This window comes from Poecilia reticulata, chromosome 19 (assembly GCF_904066995.2).
Source record: "Poecilia reticulata chromosome 19, P_reticulata-male-v2, whole genome shotgun sequence".
Lineage (NCBI taxonomy): Eukaryota > Metazoa > Chordata > Actinopteri > Cyprinodontiformes > Poeciliidae > Poecilia > Poecilia reticulata.
This window is the reverse complement of record NC_088848.1, coordinates 6,258,138-6,282,923: the sequence shown is the minus strand read 5'-3', so window position 1 is coordinate 6,282,923 and position 24,786 is coordinate 6,258,138. Positions and strand designations below refer to the sequence as shown.

General features: G+C 39.0%; 1 protein-coding gene and 1 long non-coding RNA gene across 4 annotated transcripts; one reads left to right on the top strand and one right to left on the bottom strand.

Annotated features, from left to right (window-relative positions):
• Window positions 1-1,118: 1,118 nt before the first annotated feature.
• Window positions 1,119-23,995, bottom strand: LOC103481365 (transforming growth factor beta-1-induced transcript 1 protein-like). 2 transcript variants are annotated; one of them, XM_081600561.1, is made up of 12 exons: window positions 23,772-23,995; window positions 17,013-17,063; window positions 16,075-16,223; window positions 15,942-15,997; window positions 15,547-15,671; window positions 14,838-14,916; window positions 12,810-12,894; window positions 11,780-11,983; window positions 5,706-5,879; window positions 5,537-5,618; window positions 3,328-3,476; window positions 1,119-2,206 (listed from the first exon to the last, which is right to left on the bottom strand). In XM_081600561.1, the coding sequence occupies exons 1-12, from the start codon at window positions 23,782-23,784 to the stop codon at window positions 1,940-1,942; spliced, it is 1,434 nt and encodes a 477-aa protein (XP_081456687.1). In that variant the 5' UTR covers window positions 23,785-23,995; the 3' UTR covers window positions 1,119-1,939. The 2 variants fall into 2 exon arrangements, with proteins under 2 accessions (XP_081456687.1, XP_081456688.1); XM_081600562.1 differs by lacking the exon at window positions 17,013-17,063 and having other exon boundaries at window positions 23,772-23,993.
• LOC145549095 (uncharacterized) lies at window positions 5,551-8,312 on the top strand. 2 transcript variants are annotated; one of them, XR_014085046.1, is made up of 4 exons: window positions 5,551-5,640; window positions 7,105-7,168; window positions 7,269-7,328; window positions 7,408-8,312. It is a non-coding gene; the product is annotated as an uncharacterized LOC145549095 (long non-coding RNA). The 2 variants fall into 2 exon arrangements; XR_014085047.1 differs by lacking the exon at window positions 5,551-5,640 and adding an exon at window positions 6,945-7,028.
• Window positions 23,996-24,786: the final 791 nt, after the last annotated feature.

Genomic DNA, 24,786 nt, shown 5'->3' with positions numbered 1-24,786 from the left:
GTAAAAGTTTTCCAGGAGATGCTAATGCTAATGTAGTAAGCCAATATGGTTGCCTTGTGTGCTTCAAGGAGGGGCGGTGAACTCTTCCGACATTAATTATAACCACAACCCCATTCTGTTCATCTACTGTGTTGTTCATATGACTTCATTTATGAATAAATTAATACATTTATGGTCATTATAGCGTCATCCAAACTACTGCTTCTCTTATCTGACAAGTATTGATGTATATTAATTTACATTATTTTTACTTTGCGGTACAAAACGTTCTGTTACCTAGCAACATTAGAAACGACCTTCTTTGTTTTTTCATTAGATTTTAACTCGGTGTGTCAGCAGTTCCTGCAAGATGAAGGCATTGAAGCTATGGACTGGCCTGCCCGTTCCCCAGATCTGAATCCGATTGAGCACATCTGGGACATCATGTCTCGCTCCATCCACCAACGTCACGTTGCACCACAGACTGTCCAGGAGTTGGCGGATGCTTTAGTCCAGGTCTGAGAGGAGATCCCTCAGGAGACCATCCGCCACCTCATCAGGAGCATGCCCAGGCGTTGGAGGGAGGTCATACAGGCACGTGGAGGCCAAACGCAATACTGAGCCTCATTTTGACTTGTTTTAAGGACATTACATTAAAGTTGGATCAGCCTGTAGTGTGTTTTTTCACTTTAATTTTGTGTGTGGCTCCAAATCCAGGCCTCCATTGGTTAATAAATTTGATTTCCATTTGATGATTTTTGTGTGATTTTGTCAGCACATTCAACTTTGTACAGAACAAAGTATTCAATGAGAATATTTCATTCATTCAGATCTAGGATGTGTTATTTGAGTGTTCCCTTTATTTTTTTGAGAAGTGTATATTTAGCTACAAATCGTTAGCTTAATAGCCTAACTGCCTAATGAAATGCAAAATTATTTTTTGTTTTGTAAATATTGCTGATATATATCCCGGGGTTTTCATTCTGGTTTTATTCTCAAAACAAACTAATTTTAAAAATATTTATTTGTTGACTGTAGCAACTGTGGAAAACCATGAGACTTTTTCTTTTATCTATAAATGGACACACATGGAGTGAACTGACAATTCATCCAATATAAAACAATAAAGAAACATAAAACATCATAAAAACTTTTATTTCTAGAAACGCGTCTGACATTTTGCATAGAGCAATAAGTGAACGATACCCGACTTTAAAAATAAGGTAGTTTACATAAACATATTTAGCAATCAGCAAACAATACATAAATGCAAATGCAGTGAAGTGTGTACTTGAGGCAATAAAAAGCAAATATATTATAAGGAATTTTCTTTCATAACATTTAACCTCATGGACTGAAACAATACATTTAATCTGCTTCTTTCCTTCCTTTGGCAAAAAAAGATACAATTTTATGGCTGAGAGAAACTTTGGCGTCAATTTACTTCATGCTTCGTCTCAATCTCATTTTCTAAAAAACAAATTATGTGCTGTGTTGGTTGACTCTACTCCATCCTCACTGCTGCACTAAATAACCGAGATACGATGTAGAAGAACCATCTGCTTTTATTCAGGGATTCAGAGGATGAGAGAAATACGGAGGAAGATTAGGGCCACAGGAAAAAGAAAATGTAATTCTGACTTTATTTTCTCTCTTTTTTCCATAAACAGAATGACAAAAACATAATTTTGAGAGAAAAAGATAGGTAACTGAAATTAAAGTCAGAATTCCGAAATTACTGTCAAAATTCTATTAATGTCAAAATTCTTAAATTAACGTCAGAATTCTGATTTCAAAGTCAAAATTATATTATAGGAAGAATTCTGAGATTTAAGTCATAATTTTGAAATTAATGTCAGAATTCTGAAAAAAAAAGTCAGTTTTAAGTCAGAATTTTATACTTTTTTTGTTGGTGGCCCTAAGAGTCTCCCGTAGAGCCAGTCCGTGGAGCGGTGGGTGTCTAACCGAAGAGCTTGATGAAGCAGGGGTGGCAGTAGGGCTTGTTCTCCTGCTCCTTGAAGCAGCCCTTGCTCAGCGGCTTCATGCAGAACTGGCACACCAGGTGGTGCGGGTGGAACTTGGCGCCCATGGCGGTGACGCAGCGGCCCAGAATGGGCTGCTGGCAGGCCTGGCACATGCTGCCGCGGGACTGGTGGTAGTGGGCCTCGCACAGCGGCTTACCCTCGTGCTCGAAGAAGCTGCCATTGACGAAGGGGCTGTAGCACTCCTGGAAGCAGGTAGCGCGGAGACGATTAATCGTGATTAATCTAATTTGGCAATTGAATAATCGATAACTGGAGATAGATCTCAAAATTTATTTTGAATTCTGCAACTAAAAATTAACCAAAGACTGAAAGAACTAGAAGTACTACTACAACTAACAGACACTAAACAACATTAAGCAAATAAAAACTAGCAAAAAAAAACTTAAAAACTAATTAAAACTGACTGAATTAGACAAATAAAAAGTCACAGATGAAACTAACTTATGATGAAAATCCCATGTATACACACTCAAAAAAAAGAGTAGCATTCAAGCGAATACTGTACAAAAAATATATACATAGATTACAGTTGGTTTGGTTGCTAGGTAACAAGTTGGGCCTCAGTGGGGTTGCTAGGTAACGGCGAAATTCCCTTAGCAACTTAACTTAGCAATCAGGAGAGTTTTGAAATAAGAATTCCTTAATATTGATGAAAAAGTACAAATTCTACTAGCATTATTTTACTTATAACAGGACAATTACTATGGTATAATTACTATGTTATAAGTGAAATAAAAAAATATTTCTTTGAGTTAGAATCCTAGTATTTTGGATTAAAATTAAACAAAAATATTCCTGATTTTTCATGTGCATTTATGACTGCTCTGTGTTTATCGGTCTGCGCTAAACAGACTGATAAACACGGTCTGTTTATCGGTCTGTTTCTAAATAATTCTACAAAAATCACCTCAAAACTCAGTAACTAATTAAAATCTATCACAATAATCTCCAAAAAATAAAATTAGTGCATCCTAACTTTAGCTGTTAATAAAGTGTTAATAAAGTTATGCAGTTTAAGGTGATTACACAATTTTCAGGACATTTTTTCAGATTTGTAGTGCAAACTTTAAATAAATTCTTTGAAAATCAATCAACTGATTTGGGGAAAACAGCAAAAAACAAAAAGATAAATCAATAACCTAATTAATATTGACAAAAAGGGTTTAAATAAGAAAATAAATTGGATTGGTCCAAACTAAAAGCTTATTGTTGTTTTAGATTGTTTTATTTATTATTTCAGGTCATATTGAGGGTTTTTATCAGTGGTCCACTGCTGATTAAATGACTAAATGACAAAACTCACCCGACACACGAAGCACTGCGGATGCCAGAGAGAGTTCAGAGCTGAGATGTAGTTTTCCAGAATCGGCTCGCTGCAGCCCTGACAGCGGGAGGCAAACAGGGTCAGGAAGCACTGCTGACAGTACTGCTGGCCGTCACGGTCATGGAAACCTGCAGGAGGAAACCACAGAATTACAACAACTCCACCCAAAAGGAAAAAAAAGGTTAAATACAGCTGAGAAAAACAGTGCACCCTTTTTAAATCGCCTTTCATTGTAACAAAATATACCCCAATTTACTTATTTATTTCTTAATAAAGAGAAAAAAGTATGCTGTAGCCCACGGTTTTCAAAAGAGGGCCATGAGTGCATGATTTTTTAAAATAAGAAAATTTAAACTATATTTCAATAATAATAATAATTATAAGTTTAAAAATTACTTAAAATATAATTTTGATGCCAGTCAAATTTGTCAATCTACTTTGCTCCTCAAGCTAGCATAGCGCGACTAACTAAAATCTGAAAGTATTAGGTAGCATTTATGCTAAAAGAATAGCAGATAAAAGTGAAATAAACATTCTAAATGTTTGTTTATTTACATGTTTTGTGTTTGCCTGTTTTCAAAAGTGCTTCAGAAATATTATAACCCCTACATGGATCTAAAACCAGTCCAGGTTTACTTAGAAAACACTTTACATTTAAAACAAAAGGCTAACAAATAGCTTCATCAGCATGAAAACAAAGGATATTATCTTATAATTTCAGTATATTTTAGTTAGTTTTATAAATGCACAATAAAGTTCCAGTTGGTTACAGTTTTCCCCTATAACTTACAATTTTTATTTATTTCAGTTAAAACTGTTTTCTCGCTTTCAGTTTTTGTGACATGGTTAGTTTTAATTAATTATCCAGGGATTTATAAACCTGGCAGGCCACCAGGCTTTACTTGTGCCCTGACCAGGCTAAGCATCGCTTATTTACTTAAGTCTTTTTAAAATGTTTGCATTTTTTAAAGATTTTATAATTGGTGTTCAGGTGTCAATCTTCCAATCTTTCAACAACACATAATTATAAGGTGACATTTTCAATTTTCCTGTCAACTTTAAACATTTTTTTTAACTCAAAAACACGACAGGCTGCTGGATGAATGACTGCCCTAGTGCCCAACCACCGGGCTTAGCTAGTTTTCTGGGGGGAACCTTCACTATAATAACACTGATTCAAATCGATTATATTAATGTACACCTAGACTTCTTTCAGTGTTGTAGTTTGGCGGCCATCCAGCGGAGGGCGCAACCCGGTCTTGCCTAAGCAAAGCCGTTTAAGAATTAAAGATGGCGGCCATTCCAAAACTAGGAAAAAGAAACCGTCCAGACAGAGTCCGGTAAGGAATGCAACATCCACTTTAACAAACGGTCTACTTTTGTGTAGCCGAGTGGTGAGGTGTTGTTTCGCAGTGGCCACCAGAGGGAGCTGTGTGTGCCAGCTCGTTAGAGAATGGGGTGAAAACCGTTAGACCGGAAGAAGCAGCTTTGTTGTGCTCGCTACGGTGTGCTAACGTTCCTAACGGTTTTCTGCGGTCCTAAACAGAAGATTTTTGTGAAAAACTGTGATGCTTGTTCGGGCTCCGTGAGGAACTGTGGAGCTTGGTATGTCTTGGGATATTGTGAGTTTCTGTTGAATGATGTCTGGTTCTAGTTGAACAATGATCTGTTATTTCCCTGAATGTATGTTTATCTGACCTTACTATGCAGTGCCAGTTAGGGTGAATGGCCCGTTGCCTTCCGCGATTTCGAGTTGTAAGCCAAGTTTACTATGTGAGTATTTTGAAATGTTACACTAGGTTTTTTATATTGTAATAAGTCTGTGTGATTTTATTTCTTTTTCTTTTATAGAAGCGTGCCTGCTTCAGTTGTTTATGCACTCATAAAAAAAAAGAGATTTATTTGATTCCTGCTATTAAAGTAGCTGTCATTATAAGATCTTTAACCAAAATTTACCATTCTGTATAACTCCAAATCAATTTAACAATACTCTTATTCTATTAAGAGTATTCGGGAAATAAAGAAAACCCCATTTATAACTTTGTGTCTGGGTTCCTCATTTTACCAGGCTACATTTGATTCTTTTAGTAAACAGAGTCTGAAATTTAGCTAAAAAACCTCAGAAATGTTTAAGATCTTCTTTTAAACTCTTTCTAATAAGTTTTCTTTCTTGTTTCATGTCGCTTACCTTCGTCTCCAAACGTGCGGCTGCACTTGACGCAGCAGAAACACTCCGGATGCCAGTTGTTGTCCAGAGCAGTGACCATTTTCTAAACACACAAAGAAACAAAGGTGAGGGAAACAGCTGTAGCTAACCGTTATCGATCTGGTTTTATTAGTGTGGTTCTATGTCTCACGTTCAGTATCGGTTTGCTGCAGTTAGCGCAGTGCGGGGAGAAGAGCGTGAAATAGTCCGACTCGCAATATGGCCGCCCGTCCTTTTCGAAGAAGTTGCGGCTGCCCAGCTCCGTCTCGCACTCTGTGCACACGAAGTGCTCCGGGTGCCACACCTTCCCGAGCGCCGTCACCACCTGTTGCACACGGAGAGTCGGCTTTACTGCTGCAAATGTGATATATGAGTGAAAGTCATCTACTAACGAGTTTAAAGTAAAGCTGATTAACTGATAAGCGGACATTTTTCTTAAAAACCTGAGTTTTGTGATTGCGTGTTAGGCAGGGGTGAAAGTAGTTTTAAATTCTTGGGGGTACCATGACAATTATATATATATATATATATATATATATATATATATATATATATATATATATATATATATATATATATATATATATATATATATATATATATATATATATAGGGGGCTGAATCCACGAAGCTAGACAACGCCCCAATGGGCACAGCGAGGTCGCTGGATGATGAGGCTGGAGAGCCAGCTGTGAGCTGAGACACACAGAAGTGAGCAACCCTGGCGGACTGGTGACGGCGTTCTCCTGGAGGTGAGCTGGAAAAGATGATCCGGTCAGAGGAGTCCACGACGAGATCAGCAGGGGAGGGCTGACAAGAGTCAGTGGTGGGAAGAAAGGGATGGCGGATCGAAGAGAGGCCAGGACAAACAACCATGCACACACACACACACACCTAGGGAGAATTTGGAGAGGCCAATTAACTTGACAGTCATGTTTTTGGACTATGGGATGAAGCCGAGTACCCGGAGAAAACCCATCATACACAGGGAGAACATGTAAACTTAATAATTAATTATCCATCCATTTTTGGTACACCCATGTCCTTGCTGGTGCCTATCTCCAGCTAACGTTCCGGGCATGAGGCGGGGTCACCCTGGACAGGTCGCCAGTCTGTCACAGGGTAACACAGAGACAGACAGGACAAACAACCATGCACACACACTCACACCTAGGGACAATTTAGAAAGACCAATTAACCTGACAGTCATGTTTTTGGACTATGGGAGGAAGCCGGAGTACCCGGAGAAAACCCACACATGCACAGGGAGAACATGCAAACTCCATGCAGAAAGACCGAGGCCGGGAATTTAACCCAGAACCTTCCTGCTGCAAGGCAACAGCTCTACCAACTGTGCCACTGTGCAGCCCACGTTACAATCAAAGTATCTAAAACTTTTTAGAACCAGTACCTCCAAATGAACCACCCAATTCAGGGGATGCTGCAGGTAACCAAAGAAACCCCAAAATTACAGGTAAACAACCTGGTTGTCCATTACAAAATGAAGCAATACATTCCAGGTGAGTAATGTCATTTTCTCTTCATGGCAGGAAAGAAGGTCCAAAAGACCCAGTAGACGACGTGGCTTCCAAACAGAAAGTCCCAAGGCCCCAGGTAAGGACCTCACTTTGAGGAATCTATTTAGTCTTTTCTTCTATCGTGTTTGTATTCATTTTGTCAGATAAGTAGTAACCTTTCTCCTCCTTTTTTGCAGGAAAACAGCGAGGCGTACCCAGGATTTCAGTTTCCACCAAAGAAACAATATAATCCCCAGGTAAGTGAATCAATTTCAGGGAATTAAACAGAGAAAACAACTAACTGGTGAATAAAACTTGACCTTTGACCCTCCACAGGTCATGCAAAACAAGTGAAAGTGACAAACCATCCGTAAAATTGTTTGTAGAACCTCCTCATCCTCTTACATGCCGAACCTTTAGAAACTGCATGGTAACAAAAACCTCTGTCCATCCGTCCATTTTCCTCGCTGTTTCTGGGTCTTGGGGTAACAGCTTCAGAAAGGAGGCCCAGACTTCCCTCTCCCCAGCCACTTCTTCCAGCTCCTCTGGGGGAATCCCATGGCGTTCCCAGGCCAGTTGAGAGACATAGTCCCTCCCGCGTGTCCTGGGCCTTCCTTGGGGCCTCCTCCCGGTGGGACGTGCCCGCAACACCTCATCAGGCCCAGGAGGCATCCTGACCAGACGGCCGAGTCACCTCAACTGGGTCCTCTCAACTTGGAGAAGCAGCGGCTCTACTCTGAGTTGCTCCCAGATGTTGGAGCTCCTCACCCTATTTCTAAGGTCGAGTCCAGACACCTTGCAGAGGAAACCCATTTCGGCCGCTTGTATCCGTGATCTCGTTCGTTTGGTCATGACCCAAAGCTCATGACCAAAGATAAGGTGGGGACGTAGATCGACTGGTAAATCGAGAGCTGTCTCTGTTTGACTCTGCTCTCTCTTCACCACTACAGACCGGTACAGCGCCTGCTTCACAGCAGGCACTGCCCCAATCCGCCTGTCGATCTCCTGCTCCCTATTTCCCTAATTTGTGAACAAGATCTCCAGATACATAAACTCCTCCACTTGAGGCAGGAACCCCTCTCCCAATCTCTCCCAGAGAGGAGACATTCCACGTCCCAAGAGTCAGGTTCTGCAACTGAAGATGAGGTCGACGGGGACCCCTCCCTCAAGTACCATCCAGATTCAGAAGAGGACAGAACAGTTTAGGACAGAAGTTTTGAACATACAATGAGAACTATGCCTGCAGCTGCCCCAAAACCCAACCCGTTCATAAATGACTCTCCACAATCGGTCAAAAAGCTCCACATACTCCAGCTTGCACGCTGCTGCTGCGGCACTTCTCGATTCAAATTTTGAAGAATCGCTTCCACAATTTCCTCTTCATCTGACTCATTTAAATTGTAAGACCTTTTAAGAGTCTTCATCAGTTCCACTATTTCTCCTAGTAACTCCTCTGTGGTCAAATCTCTTATCTTCCTCCTTTGAACCCTTATGTAAAATTCCTCAATTTCATCTCTGAGGTTATTGTCCATGTTAAAAGTTTTAAAAGTCTCCAGTCTTTCTTCAGAGCTCGAATGAAAGATCTTGGGAAAGTTCAAGTACTTAGAGACAGTTTTATGTCATAACAAAAGAGAATGATATTATTATATCACAGAGAGAGTTATGTCATAACTGACATACATTTGGATTTGCATATATTTATGAATTTTATAAAATATGTTGATATGGTTTTCTTTTGCATATTATTGAAATATGTTTAATCTAGGTCATGTTAGTTCTGCTATAATATAGTTTTTGTCATCATGTTTTAGAAGTGTTTTAGTTTGTGAGAAAGTGTGGTGGGAATTTAACATTATGGCTCCTCCTTGCAGGAACTTGTTTTATGCCAGACACGATCAAATTTTATTTGTATAGCACATTTCAGCAGCAAGGCATTTCAAGGAGCTTTACCTAATTAAAGAAAAAATAAAAACATGTGACATTGAATAAACAGTAAAAAAAGAGAAAGAGATTTTGAAAATAATTAACTATGCTACATTAAGAAATTGTATTTAAGCCTCGGTGCTACATGAAGCTCATTTTGAAACAATGCAAGTTAAGAACAATATTTCAATATTTTGTATTGTTTTTAATACGATATATATATATAAAAAAATAAAAATAAAAAAATTCCCTTCTCACCCTCCTCGGGTGGTCTGTTTCATCCTCTGAGCTCGGGTCCTCTACCAGAGGCCTGGGAGCTTGAGGGTTCTGCGCAGTATCTTGGCTGTGCCTAGAACTGCACATTTCTGGACTGAGATGTCTGATGTTGTTCCTGGGATCTGTTGTAGCCACTGCTCCAGTTTGGGGGTGACTGCCCCGAGGGCCCCGATTACCACAGGCACCACTGTGGTCTTCACCTTCCAGGTCTTTTCCAGTTCCTCCCTGAGGCCCTGGTACTTCTCCAATTTCTCATGCTCCTTTTTCCTGATGTTGTAATCACTTGGTATTGCTACATCCACCACAACGGCTTTCCTCTGTTCTTTATCCACCACCACAATGTCCGGTTGGTTCGCCATTACCATCTTGTCTGTCTGGATCTGGAAGTCCCACAGGATCTTAGCTCGGTCATTCTCCACCACTTTTGGGGGTGTTCCCCACTTTGATCTCGGGGCTTCCAGTCCATATTCTGCACAGATGTTCCTGTACACTATGCCCGCCACTTGGTTATGTCGTTCCATGTACGATTTCCCTGCCAGCATCTTGCACCCTGCTATTATGTGCTGGACTGTCTCAGGGGCCTCCTTGCACAACCTACACCTTGGGTCTTCTCTGGTGTGGTAGATCTGAGCCTCTATTGCTCTGGTGTTTAGGGCCTGTTCCTGGGCGGCCAGGATGAGAGCCTCTGTGCTGTCCTTGAGTCCAGCTTTCTCCAGCCATTGGTAGGTTTTCCTGACATCAGCCACTTCAGTTATTTGTCGGTGGTACATCCCATGTAGGGGCTTGTCCTCCCATGATGGTACTTCCAGCACCTTGTCTTCTGTTCCCCATTGCCTGAGACATTCGCTGAGCACATCGTCCGTTGAGGCTTTGTCCTTGATGTATTTATGGATCTTGGATGTTTCATCCTGGACAGTGGCTCTCACACTCACTAGTCCTCTGCCTCCTTCCTTACGGCTCGTGTACAGTCTCAGGGTGCTGGATTTGGGGTGGAATCCTCCATGCATGGTTAGTAGCTTCCTAGTCTTAACATCCGTGGCCTTCATCTCTTCCATTGGCCAGCTAATTATTCCGGCAGGGTATCTGATTACTGGTAAGGCATAGCTGTTTATTGCACGGATCTTGTTCTTGCCATTGAGCTGGCTTCTCAGGACTTGTCTTATTCGTTGGAGGTATTTGGCTGTGGCTCCTTTCCTTGTGACCTCATTGAGGTTGCCATATATATATATATATATATATATATATATATATATATATATATATATATATATATATATATATATATATATATATATATATATATATATATATATACTGCGCAGAACCCTGAAGCTCCCAGGCCTCTGGTAGAGGACCCGAGCTCAGAGGATGTAAGAAACCACCCGTGGAGGGTGAGAAGGGAATTTTATATATATATATATATATATATACATGCTGCCACCCCTGAAAAAGTCCCTGCCACCCTCTTGCCACCCCATAAATATTTTTCTAGATCCGCCCCTGATTGTAGATATAAAAGAAGAGTAATTTCACGCCAAAAAACACCCCACCTCAGAAATACAGAGATTAATCTCAGAAATTATCTACAAATACCTTTTTGAAACACAGAAATAAATATAACAATAATCTAGGAAATTTCTGAGTTTTTTTTTTTGGGTGGAAAATGACTCCATTTTTATATCTACATTTAAAGATATGTAGATATTTTATTTTTAAAAAAAGGACAAGGCCACTGTAGTTTTCCACTCACATCTATCATCCCATCCTCGCCTTTGAAGCACATCAGTTATTTTTGAAGTTGTTGTTTCTCCGTCATGCAATGCGGCTGAAAAAAATCCCTATTAAGGAGAAACTCAAGGACCTTGTTGAGTTTTTATTTTAAAACGGAACCACAGAGTTAATTTTTCACCCCAGACCAGACTCTCTTTGGAGCCGCTGTCTTGTATCAACTGGCTGCGCTTTAACACAGCCAGCGGTGCCCTCTGCTGGTTGGCCCAAGCTACAACACTAAACTTTAACTGACGTCATTAAACGACTGGGACTCCATCCATCCATTGTCTTTACACCCTTGTCCCTTAGTGGGGTCAGGAGGGTTGCTGGTGCCTATCTCTAGCTAACGTTTCGGGCGAGAGGCGGGATCACCCTGGACAGGTCGCCAGGGCAACACAGAGACAGACAGGAGGACAAACAACCATGCACACACACATTCACACCCAGGGACAATTCGGAGAGGCCAATTAACCTTTTTTGGACTGTGGGAGGAAACTGGAGTACCCAGAGAAAACCCATACATGCATAGGGAGAACATGCAAACTCCATGCAGAAAGACCAGGGCCGGGAATCGAACCCAGAACCCTCTTGCTGCAAGGCAACAGCTCTACCAACTGCACCACTGTGCAGCCCTCGACTGGGACTCGTTTTAATCTAATAAACCCTTTAAGTTCATTAATTGTTTGCATACCCAGTGGTGGTTCATATGGCAACAGGAAAGGGCGGTGAAGCGGCTCACCTGTCCTACGACTGGTTTTTGGCAGGCTGAGCAGTTTCCCTTGGAGGACGTCTGAACTCCTTGTCGGCTCAGGTCTGATTGGAGGAGTCCCAGCATGCTGTCCAGTGAGCCTCCAGGTGTGGGCTGGGCTGGAGCGGCGGACTGCTGCGGCGGGGTGGCGGGCCGCTGCGGCGCGGTGACCACTTGGCTGACAGGCGGAGTTGGCTGGTAGAAGACAAACAACGGCCATCTTTAAAAGGCTTTATCTTACATTTTCAGCTGCTTCGGTTCGCTTTCACACTGTCATACAATCCAAACTCTTTTAAAAACCTATTCCCCTCCTCACCTGTGGTGGCGCTGTGCCAAAACAGACTGAAGGGAATGACACAAAAACCTCAGAACAAGACACTGAACGTAACTTTCTTCTTCCCGAAATGTAAACAAAAATGGAGCAGAGTCAGATTTTAGCGTTTGTAGGATTTCCTTCTTCTCTTTGGTAAAAGACAACGAGTCATTTTTCATGCAAGCATAAAACTCACACGTTTGTTTTGGTTATATTTACCCAAAATGCCCTGCGCTGCAGTCCACTTCCTGATTTTGGAGCGGTCTCCGGTCCGCATGGTGTTCACATATGCATTCAAACCGCACCAGAGTTCATTTTTTGCTTGATTATTCATTCGGATCTCCCCGAACAAACCAGACTTCTAGACAAACAACTACAGTTTGATTAAAGCAAACTGGTGTGAATTCACCCATAAGTCTGGTCTGTGAAGCTGAACTCTGACCTCAGATTGAAGGATACACTTTAAAACAGATCGTTAACCTTCATCCACTGAAGACCACGGATGTTTGGAAAAATGCAGGAATCTTCCTGTAAACATCTGGGCTTTGTTTATATCCCACAGCTGGATCCAAAACAGCTTTAAAATGATGCAAATAAGTTCCTACCTCATCTAAAAAGGAATATCTACCAGCTATACGTCTACTGTTTCAGCTAAGAACAGTTTTAGTTTTCTAACTTCCTTCATGTTCTCTGAAGTGCGTAACTTACCGTCGTCTGGACTCTGAAGTCAGACAGTGAAGCCATCAGTTTGTCCAACTCCATGGTGGCTGAAGTCGCTGAAGGCTTAGAAGAGCTGGAACAAAAAGACAAATCAAGTTAGGTCGGATCTAGAAGAGCCTGAGGATAACGGATTCTCTACATGCAGCTTCTGCAGGACAAATTCAAACATCAAACAGAAGGTAGAGGTGACGCCTACAACACAGTAGATAAAAATAAAACAGTAAATTTCCCCCAAAAAACTTTAAATGTTTTAGATAGACCTCCAGAAATGTTCTAGAAAAAACAGGACATTTCTGAGTTTGTATTGCCAAAAGTCAAACATTTGGAAAGGCTGAAGTTTCAAGTCTTTTTCTAGAAAATTTCTGACAAACTCAAAATTTTAGATTTTTTTTTAATAGAAAATGTAAACTTTTGAGGACCCACAAATCTTCAGGATTTTTTTTCTACATTTTTTCCGCTACTTTTTTCCTAGAAAATTCCTGAGGTTAATCTAATTTTTATTTTTTTTATTTTTGTCTGGCAAATTTTTGACTTGTGTCCTCTTTTTTGTATATAATTTCTGAGATTAATCTCAAAATTTATGCTTTTCTAGCAAAATTTTGACTTTTGGAACTCAAGATTTTATTTTTTCTACAAAAGTTTATACCCCGAAATGTTCTTGTTTTTCTAGAAAATTTCATAGATTAATCTCAAATAAATTTTTTTTTTTATCGCAAATGTTTGATTTTTGTAGCTCAGAAATGTCATTGTTTTTACTTTAAAATTTCTGAAAGGAATCTTGAAATTTGAGTTTTTTGTCAGGAATGTATTGCTGTTTTTCTCCATCTACAGCCGGGCTGATGGAAACTGTTTGGATGCTTATGATTTGTAACCAGGACTGTGATCTAAAATCATTTGTGTTCTCCAGCACTGGGCCGCATGGTGGCCCAGTTGGTGGCACCATGGATAATTTAAAAATTATAGTACTTCAAAAGGAAATTAGTTTTTAAAAAATGCCTGCATTACATTTATTTTTACAGGAATTTTTATTTTACAGGAATATAAAACATGTTATTAATGTTCTGGCCCATGGATTGAATGTTCCCTCGTCTTTCCAACTTTGAAAATAAAGCTTAGAAAACGTTTATTGGATAAGGATAGTGGTGTTGCGTCTGTGTTTCCTGATCTGAAAATAGCTTTTGACACTTTAAAACATAAAATATTTTACATATTATTACCAGTTTACCTTCTCCATTCAGGGACTGTTGTTATTTTCTCTATCCATAAATGACCTCCATTCAGTTCATCCTGATGTATTTCAAATGTACGCAGATGATTCTGTCATTTATACCCTAAGGCAAATAATTCAAGCCAATGAGCGTACGCAGTCTGTGGCTAATGAATCGGATTGGTTAAAACTCAACGTAAACAAAACTGTTGGAATGTTTTTCTCCAAATCAAAACTTCCAAATTATGAAGCAGAAATTTATCTGGCTGGAGAAAAACCTACAACTTGGGAACAAATTTAAATGTCTTTCTATCATAATGGACTCAAAACCTACTTTAAATCTCAAATTATAAAAAGTTTGTATTTGAGTTAAATTTTGCATTTAAATTTTTAGTTTCATAAAAACTACATTTATCACTACAGGCTTCTAAAATGTTTATGCATGTATTTTATCACATCAAAACAACATTTTAATGTGACAAAGTTAGTTTGTGAAGCTATTTGTGTATTAAATATGCCGTGCTTATATGCAGTTATCAAATTAATTTTTAATTCAGCACATTTTTGTTTGAATTACAAACAAAATGTAATTCAAATATTGGATCGAATATCCGATATTGGATATTCAATCCAATATCTTTCTATATTGGATCGAACAGACCGATACTGGAAAAAAGTGGATTGGTGCATTTCTATTGAAAAAGGTTTTAAAAAGTTGTCAATTTGACTTACTGAAAGCTGTGAATACCCTGGTTTGATGCTCATGGTACAAATTTAAAAATAATTAATATATATTCATTAAATGAGACCTGGAGGAGGTTGAGGTCTTATCCTTGATCTTGTCCCTCTCATCTTTCTTAGAAGCAGGAAACTGGGCCAAGATCTCATCTGCAGACAAAATTACACCATCAAGTTAAAGTATAAACACGTTGCAGAGTAACGTCCCGCGCTCTAGATCCCACCGCCATCATCTCTCTGCTGGGAGGCAAAAAGCTGCTGGCTGACCATGACTACCTCTCGTTTTAGCTGCTAAATTGTCAATATAATGCGCTAAATCTTAAATGTATGCCTGATATATAAAAGAAAAAGGAATGTAGTGCTTTGTGACTAATTGTCAACAATACAACTAGATAACAAGGTCAGGAAAAAGTTTAAGAAAAAAGAGGGAAGTAGCTCAGTTATGCTAGCTTGACTTTGACAATCTTAACATGTAGATGTGCTGTGGAATTATGTGTCCTTTGGTTCAGTTACCAAATAAAAAAGGCGACTTAAACACCAACCAGCTGTAGCTCACTGCTCTACAGCTGGAGATGCAATTCCTACATCTCCAGGTTTAATTTTGTTGACGGGATTTTTCTACCGCAGCAGCGTAGCTTTTGATGGCAAGTAAAAAATCTTCTTTTTGCCCTCCAGCGTTGTGTGCATGCATACATTTCCAGACTTAAACAATAACTTGCAAAGGATCTACATCTGAACAGCTGAGACTTGAGGTAAACCCATGGAAATGCACTCACAGACCTGTGATGTTAAACTGGGTGGCGTTGAGCTCCTGCAGCAGGTGATCCAGCTCATTCAGACCGCCGCCCAGCAGCGAGGAGGAGAAAGCAGGCGGAGGGTCTGCAGAGCGCGGTTTGCACACGGTGCTGCAGGGCAGAGGAGACATGACATTACAGCTCTGAGTGAATTATTCTTTCAGTAAATGGCCTTTTTTTATCTGTATGCTACAGTTAATCAATTACAAAATCAGTCGACATTTATTTCAATAATCGATTAATCACGATTAATGCAATTAATCAATTCAGCCCTGATTTTTTTCTTGATTAAAATTCATCCGTCCTGGATCCCCAGTGTTATTGTTGTGTGTTGATTTATAATTAGAGGTGAGATGCTTGTCCACTGCAGACCGGACCCACCTGTATAATTTGTCCGGGTTGGAGTTGGTTGAAGACTTCATTGCTGCAGAAACAGTCTGAGAGACAAAACAGACGATCAGCGAAGGTGAGGAAATTACACAATATGACATGAAATAAATCTCTGAGTGGCGACCTGCTGCGGCGTGTAGGCGGGCGGCGGCGGTCGAGCCTGCGCCGAGTCGTGGGAGTTGGCATCGGAGTTCTGTGGAGGGTCAGAGGTCAGCAAGACGGGACACCGAGGAAGAGGAGAGCTGGTGTTCTCCAAGTCTGCAAGAAGGGCATCTGGAAGGAAGGAGGAGGGCATCCAAATGTTAATTTCTAGGGAAACAATCTAATTTTGAGAGTTTCAAACAGCAAAAATATTTTTTCTCAAGAATTTGTGCTTTTCTTCTCACAAATCTTTAACACTTGAAACTTTTACATTTTCAAGTTTTGTTCTCAAAATTTTTCTGACTTTACAGTTTTTTCCAAAAATTTCTGAATTTAATCTTACGATTTGAGTCTTTTTCTAGCATATTATTGACTTTTGAAAATCTAAAGTCTGAAAATTTCTGAGATTACTCTAAAAATTTCTTGTAAAATTTTCAAACTCAGAAATTTCCAAGATTGTCCAGAGCATTTCTAATTAATCTCAAATTTTCTGATTTTTTTTTTTCTAGTTTATTTTTGTTTTTTGAAAATAAAAAAAATTTGTATTTTTTTTTCTAAAAAAAAAAAAAAAATCTGAGATTACGCTAAAAGTTTCCAGCAAATTTTTAACATTTCAAACTTGAACATTTCTACGTTTTGTTTTTTCTCAAAAGTTTCTTAAATTAATTCTAAAGACCTGGGCGGAAATGTCCTTTTTTTCAATCTACAAAGATTGAAAAAATCTTTGTAGATTGAAACTCTAATATGTCATAATATATTTCCAAAAGCATAACTTACTATCTCACATCATTATTCTATATTCTGGATATTTTTTGATTGTGCTCAGAGTGGAAAAAGTTAAGAAAAGACATGCAACATTAAATGTGAATAAAAATATGCAAAAGCACGGTGCAACACGAACATGCACAGACAGTTACGTACCAAACACAACAACACGAGGACTGAGAGGGTAGCAAGGCGGCTCAGACAGTCCTGAGGAGAGACAGACAGCCAGAGTGACCAAAACAGCAGCAGAAAGTCAGAGCAAACACAACACACAGCTCAATCCTCAGAGATAAGTCAGCCGCAGGACAGGACAGTCTGCTGTAGCTCAGGCGGGAATCCGTCTTCATGCTGACATTACTGGGACAGACGTTCATATCTGAGGCATGCCAGGGTGCAGAGGAAGCAGGGGAGGAAGAGTGCTTGGCTGCTGATATCCAAGCAGCAGCCAGCCGCCCCCACACTCTCACTCACATGCTGACTGCCAGAAACAAAGCTAGTTAGCTAGCTAGCAGCTGCACAGCAACTTTGTAGCTTAAAGGTGACCTAATATGCTTCTTCCAACAGATTGGAATAGGTTTATGACAAAACAAAACTTGTTCATTACATTTTCAGTCTGCTCAGGTCAGTCTAGTTTGAGCTACTTTCATGATGAGATGCTTTAGGGGAGGGGTCCCCAAACTTTTTCCTGTGAGGGCCACATAACTTTTCCCTTCTCTGGTGGGGGGCTGGAGTCAGTTTGTAACAGAAAAAGTGTTACACTGTTAAATAATCAGAAAAACAATTGAGGTTGAAACTGTTCAGCGGGGGGGTTCTCGATTGATTTTTACCCAGAAAGCACATGGGCAAAAACCGTTAGTGGAACTGTCACTGGGACTGACTAGTATATATTTCATTGAGGGAAACCTGGAATGCGGCGTTCATAACAAACACGTGTGTTCATCTGCTCTACCGCTAGCAAACAACCGTACTGATTAAATAACATAAAAGTCAAGCAGTTCCCTAAAAGTCTAACAGATGGCAGCAATGCGCCATGCAAAACAAAACACCCACAGTTTACAGGACACACTTCCTGCTAAAGAGCCCCCTGATGGTTGAAGAAAAATCCACATATAAACCGGAAAATACAATATATGAAAAAAAATCTGAATGCTCTCTGGTATTGTTCGGGGGTCCGGACCAAATGTGGCGGCGGGCCACATTTGGTCCGGACACTCATCATCATGCTATTTATTCTGTGCCTCTCTGGCTGTGTTTATGTCTTCTCAGACAAGTGATGAAAGTATTTTTAGGGCAGGGGTCCCCCGTAAGGTGTGCTACGGCCCGCACACCTTACGGCCCGCGGGCCGTAGCTTGGGGACCACTGTTTTAGGGGGTCCTGTCACTTTAAATCCAAATAAGCTGCTGCTGGCCACGCCCCCCCAACTCAACGTTTACATGTAGACGTAAAAATGGCTGCAAACTATGAGGCGGGTTGAACTTACGCTAAAAAATCTAAAATTTTCTATAAAAAAAACAATGGAATTTCTGAGTTTGAAAATCAAAAATTTGCTAGAAAAAAATCTGAAATTTTTAGATTCTCAGAAATTTTCTAGGCAAAAAAAAAGAAAAAAATCAACAACAAAACACTTGTCTTTTCCAGCAGTCATTGTGCAGTGCATAGTAAAAACCAGCTGCACAAATGTTCTGGAACTCATCTTGGGTTGCTAGGTAACGAGCTGGGCTTCGCTGGGGTTGCTAGGTAACGGAGCAGTGTCTGTCGAATGTTACTTTTTTTAAAAACTTGACTTCCAGACACAGAAAACATGGGCAAAAAAACGACCCTACATTTTTTTTCAGCGCTTGCTCTGGTTTTAGAAGCAGAATATGAATTTAGCATAAAGGGTCTGACTTGATTTGACCTGACTTTTAACGCAATTCTTTAGTAGAGTTTGATTTTAGTTATTTCTGTCTACTAAAATTACAATGAAGGAGCTGTAAAGAGCAAAATGCAACAGAAGTGTTCATAATCTGTTTATTTTACTGTATTCTTACTCTTAACTTTATTTGGGTTTAAGCTACAAAACCCTGAAAATTTAATTTCTGACGCTAATGCCAATGTTATATAATATTTTATATAATATGATGGATTTATTTTCTACTTTGCTTATTAACTTGACTATTATTTAGGTCACACACTAAATAAGGTCTAAAAGACTGAAATAAATAAGATTAGGCTACTGGATTTAAAACAACTTAAAAAATAAAAGAAATATAAAATTTTGGTTATAGTATAAGACTGCACCACTGAAACTTAGAAAAATCTGTTTCCAAGAAACAATTTATACATAATTCAAGTTTTTAATTAGTAATGCAGACCATCTGCTGTAAAACTGAGCTTAGACACGCAGCTCTATAGTCTGTGAGCATCAGTAATTCAATCCTGTTTATTAATTTTAACAAAATACTGTTAAACTTTTTCACTTTCAATATTCAAATTTTCTGAGCTGAACTTATATCTGTGCACAAACAACAAAGCACCTATTAAAGTTGGGTTTAATTTCACCAAACAGCATTTTTGGCGGATGCAAGGCCTGCGATTTTTCCTGCATTACTGCATTGTGAGGTGCCAAGGATTATAAATCCCAGCATGGAAACAGATGTCAACCTTCATTTCAAGTCAGCAAGTTGTCACTGATCATATCGATCAAACGAGGGAACGTTGCACAGATGACAAGCTTTGGTGAATTTGATTTAGTTTATGTTTCAGGTTAATTGAAAATGAGTTACAGAGCAAATGGAATCGGATATCTATTATGTCACCACTTCATAAGGCAGAAACTCTCGCATTTAAACATTAAAACCATCACTTTAGTCAGTATATCTTCACTTTTCCAGGCTGGAAATAATATAAATGTTGGAAATCAGAAAGTCAACGTCACACTGTAAAATTGTATTTACTTTGACATTAGTGGAATATTTAAAGTTTTGCTTACCCACTTTTTGCTCTACTGGTTTTGAACCCCGCATGAACTCCTGACAATAGTTTCCATTTACTGTGTAATTGTGCAACTCAATATTATGGAAATAAATGTGCTTAATGGAAAAACATCTATTTTTTAAAAAAGTATGTTTTTTAATAGGTTTTTGTGCTAAATAGATGTATTTTGTAGAACTGCAATGGAGACACTTTTTCGGATCACATTAGTCACGTGATCACCAGCAGGATATTACTACTGGCGAAAACAACAAAAACATAACGACAGGAAGTAGATGGACGATCATGGCATAGCAATAATAAAGAAGTCTTCAAATTTCTTAGAACTTTACTTCAACTAAACTCCTACTTTAATGCATATTTATTCATAATGAACCAAAGCAGCTGAAATTATTAGCTTGTTTGAAAACTATTCCAGTGAAATGTTCTGTTATCTGTATTTTGTGGTGGATATGAAACATTAACGGTATCTTACTTTTGATATTTTAAAAAGAATTTGATGTTTGTGATAAATGACAAACTTGTTTAAAGATTTAACCTCAGTTAGCCTTCACAGCCAGAGCTGAAACCCAATTTTACACCATAAAGCTCATGTTTGCTGCCACTTCGCTGGCGAACTTAAATACAGTAATATCCCATTCATAACATACAAATAATAATGTGTTGATTTTACTTGTGAAAAGTCACGTCAATAGTCCGTCGATTTGAACAAAAAATATCCCCGCAGTGCTGCTGTTTTGGACCGCTCCAAGATGGCGGCGGTGTTTCTCTTCCTCTTTCTTATGTTGATGGGTGATGGCGCAGCATGTTTTTAATGACTTTCCCAGTGAACAAGCTTATTTTAATTTTGTTTATTATTAATAGAAACACCGTAATTGCGAAATCATCCTTTGTCTTTTACATTTGCGGAATATTTACAAAGTTTTCAGCTAGTAGTGGCATCGGAAAAGCTGCCATTACCACGATTTGAGCTTGCTGAGAGGCTCAAAGTTTTGCGCACATTTGTAATGGAACCGCAACCACACAGTGCTTACCAACCTTTTGCGCCACTGGTTTTGAACCACGCATGAACTCTTGCGACATTTTCTGCGTGAATCAGATATGAGACACTTATGACGTGAACGTATCCCGCCTCGGATCAGCCCTGTGGTCACCTTCTCACCCGGATGATTCACACTTGTGGTATGGCCATGTGTTGGGAAGCTAGTGCACAGTCTACATGCCTGCTGGGTTCTTGCCATTTCTCAAACACACACACACAAACACGCGCGCATACAGCCTGCACATATAAGGAGTTGGGCTTCTCTTAATGGGAATTATGACCATATTTAGCTCTGCCTGCTGACTTGTTTGTCTTGGCCAAAGAGACCCTCTAACAAGTGGTCTCACTCCCTGAAAGTTTTACAAAAACTGCGTAAACTGAGACAAACACCAACCCGGTCGCCCAAGTAACCCTGCCTCTGCGAGTGCAATCCGATCCAGATGTGCCCAGATGTGCTACATCTTGCCATTCACCCCCTCCTGTTGCTTGAGAAGCAAAAGTGCCCGATGACTTCACATAAAAAAAAAGAAAAAAGCAAATGGCGAATGGGCGGCAGAGAGAAAAACCTTCTCCTTTTTCCTCGAACTATGTGGCTTGCTGAAATGGAAGAGTTGCTCTGGGCTATTTCTAACACAGAAAGCTGTCTCCCTAAACATGTTTTCAAGAAAAAAACATCAATAGAAATAAAAGATCCCTTTATGACTTTAAACAGAGCAATGCTGTGTTTTTCCTCTCCATCCACAGCTTGTCAGGGCTAATGCATGGAGAGGACAGTTGCAGATCATTTAAAATCTAATTTACAAAGACTTTATTGAGTTAGCAGGCCGTGCATGAAAAACTCAGTAGCGGTCAGGCAGATGTGGAGTAATTTATTGGGCTCACGTTGTGTGTGGCTTTCAGAGCTTTGACTCTTCCACAGGTTGTCACGTTGCAACCATGAGCTAAAATGTGTTTCAGCAGGATTCTCGCATCTTACAGGTAAAAATGCGAAAATGCTTGTTAGAGAACAAACCGGAACACAGCAGACAGGTCAGAGAGAAAGTTGTGCAGATGTTTAAAGCAGGTTTCGGGTCCAAGAACAACATTTCATTATGTGATCATGAACAGAGGATTAAGCAGAGAAGCAGCCTCCAGTGGTAACTCTGGAGGAGCTGCAGAGATGCTCGGCTTGGGTACAGGAGGCCAACAGATCAACTTTTTATTGTGCACTCCATGGATGGATGTAATGATAATTTTAGAAACCGGTTAATCAATTATTCTGATGATTAATCAAATATTTTGATGATAATCGAATATTTTTGACAATCGATTATTTTTGCTGATTGATTGGATGAAAAAAATTCAATTAACCACGTTCATACAATAGAAATGAATTAAAACCGATTAATTCTGACGATTAATCAAATATTTTGACGATTAATGTATTATTCTGACAATCTGATTTTAAAAACCACTTAGCTGTATTTCTTTTGCAATAGAAATGCAATAAAATATGAAATAAGCAAATATTCAAATTAAATGTTTTATTGCCTAAAACATAATAAGAGCGTTCTTTATCCTTGATTATTTAAGGACAACATGTTCAACCCTTTCTGACTGATTTGACATCCATACAGCATAGGGCTAATCTGTTGATTATTTTTTTTGATTAACTGACAAATTATTGAATAGAAAAAAGCGCTTAATAGGACATTTTTTGTTATACAGGACTTGAACCAGATGAAGCTAAACCTGCCACTTGAGGAGTTCAGGAAAAATATTTACTGACAAATAAGGATTTATTTGAATCTTAAATGCAAAATGTATAAATGTTTTGTACAGATTTGACTCAATTACTGCTCTGAATATGTTGTTCTTTCAGAACAAGGCCATTTTCAGCCTACATATTCCAATTAAATCTAATCTAGTCATGATTAATCGTGATTAATCATAATTAATCGTGATTAATCACACTGGGGCTTCAGCCTTAGTTATTTTAGTTTATTAAAATGACCATAAGACAACTTTAAAGAGCAAATTAAGTGTTCATAATCTGTTTACTGTATTTCTCTTCCCAAAACAACTTTAATAATTTATCGATTATTAAATTAGTTGACAATCATTTTAATAATCGATTTATCATGATGAACTCAATTAATTGATTCAGCCCTAGTTTGATCTGAGTTATTTTCGTCTATTTAAATTACCATAAGGCAATTCTAATGCAACAGAAGTGTTTATCATCTGTTTATTTTATTGTATTTTTACACATTTAATCAATTACTATTATTAGTAGATGATTATTTCAATAATTAATCACGATTAATCAATTAATCAATTAATCATTCAAATACATGATGAATCTTGACTTGAGATGTACTAAAATAAAATGTTCTGACCTACATACTAAAAGCTGTTTGTGGAGGAAACACTTAAAATCCATCCAAACCATAAAACATGGTGGTGGCGGCTTCATTATGGGGTGGATAAAATGGATCTAAGTGACTACAACGTAATAACTGAAAGAAAAAATAATTAGGCTTTACTTCCAAATAAAAAATAATAATTGGGAAGATGTCTGAAAAGTGTGGCATGCATTTGCATTCAGCGTCATCTACGAAAACTTGAGACTTAATCGAAAGTCAGTCTACAGATTTTTTAAGTCATTGGGCCAAACGTACAATTTTCCTCCAGCGTCACAATGAAACGAACAGTGAAGAAGTTGAAGGGGAATAAATAAAATTTTGCATGCCTTTCTACTGAAATGGGTTATTTTTAAGCCTTCTGCATGTCTGCACTCTGACTGCCAGGATCAACAGAGGCCAAATTTCTTCTGCTTGGGCAGACCGCCCCTTCCCACAGATTCCCTTCAAGATATCCCAGTTACAACGAAACGAAGATCTGCTGCTACAGTACTCACCCAAATCCTCCATGATCTGATCACAGCCGGCCGCTTTTCACTCTAAAACCAGAACATTTATGACTGATGGCCGCGCTTTTGTCTCCCTCCGTCCTGAATAACTTCTTGGACACCGTTATCCGCTAAGAGGCAGCAAGAAGAGGAGGAGGAAGAGGGAGGGCGTCCCGTTTCTTTTTCCAACTCTCTTCCTGTCCAATGCCTACCAGCAGACTTTCAGACCGGAGGAGGCGTAGTTAAATAAATGTGGTTACAAACCCGCATTTCCCCCCTCCGGCGCACGCAAGAAAGACGTAATCCTGGACATTCCCGGTCCATATTTGGGATAGAAAACTACGGATTGAGAGGGAGATAGACAGCGGCGGGATGGACCAATGCTGCGACCAAGTGTTATTACTGACGCTACTGCGTCCTTTACATGCAGCATCCCTTTTTTTAAACATCCACGTTAGTGTAAAACCTTCTGTTCTGTGAAAAATAAATAAAAACTGATGTCAACATGTATTTATCTACGTTTTTGAAAATTAAATTAGTGATGTTTTTTACTTTTGTGGGAGCGCAGGGAGTGATTTCCATGGCAACCGGCTGAAAACTATTGTTCTGCCATTGTAGATACAAATAAATAAAAGGAGGAGGTAATTTAAAAAACAACTCAGAAATTTTGATATTAAACTCGGAAGTTTTCTTGAACAAACGTGAAATTTTCTAAGCTTGAAAAGCAGACAAAGCGCTACAAAAAACTTTTTATATTAATCTCAACACTCATCCTTTTCTTAACTATCTGAAATGGCCCTAATACCGACTAAGCTGTATATTTTTTTGTTGCTTTATCAAATGTAGTTATAACACATGGGTATTTTATGATACCCATGTGTTATAAGAAAAAAGTCAATTTGGTATAATACTTAATGAAATATTAAGGCTATTTAATGTTCTATCTGAATTAAGGCAATGTTTTCTTATCATTCTGGTTTTATAAATTAAATATTTCGTTTGAATTCTAATTTGTTAATGACAT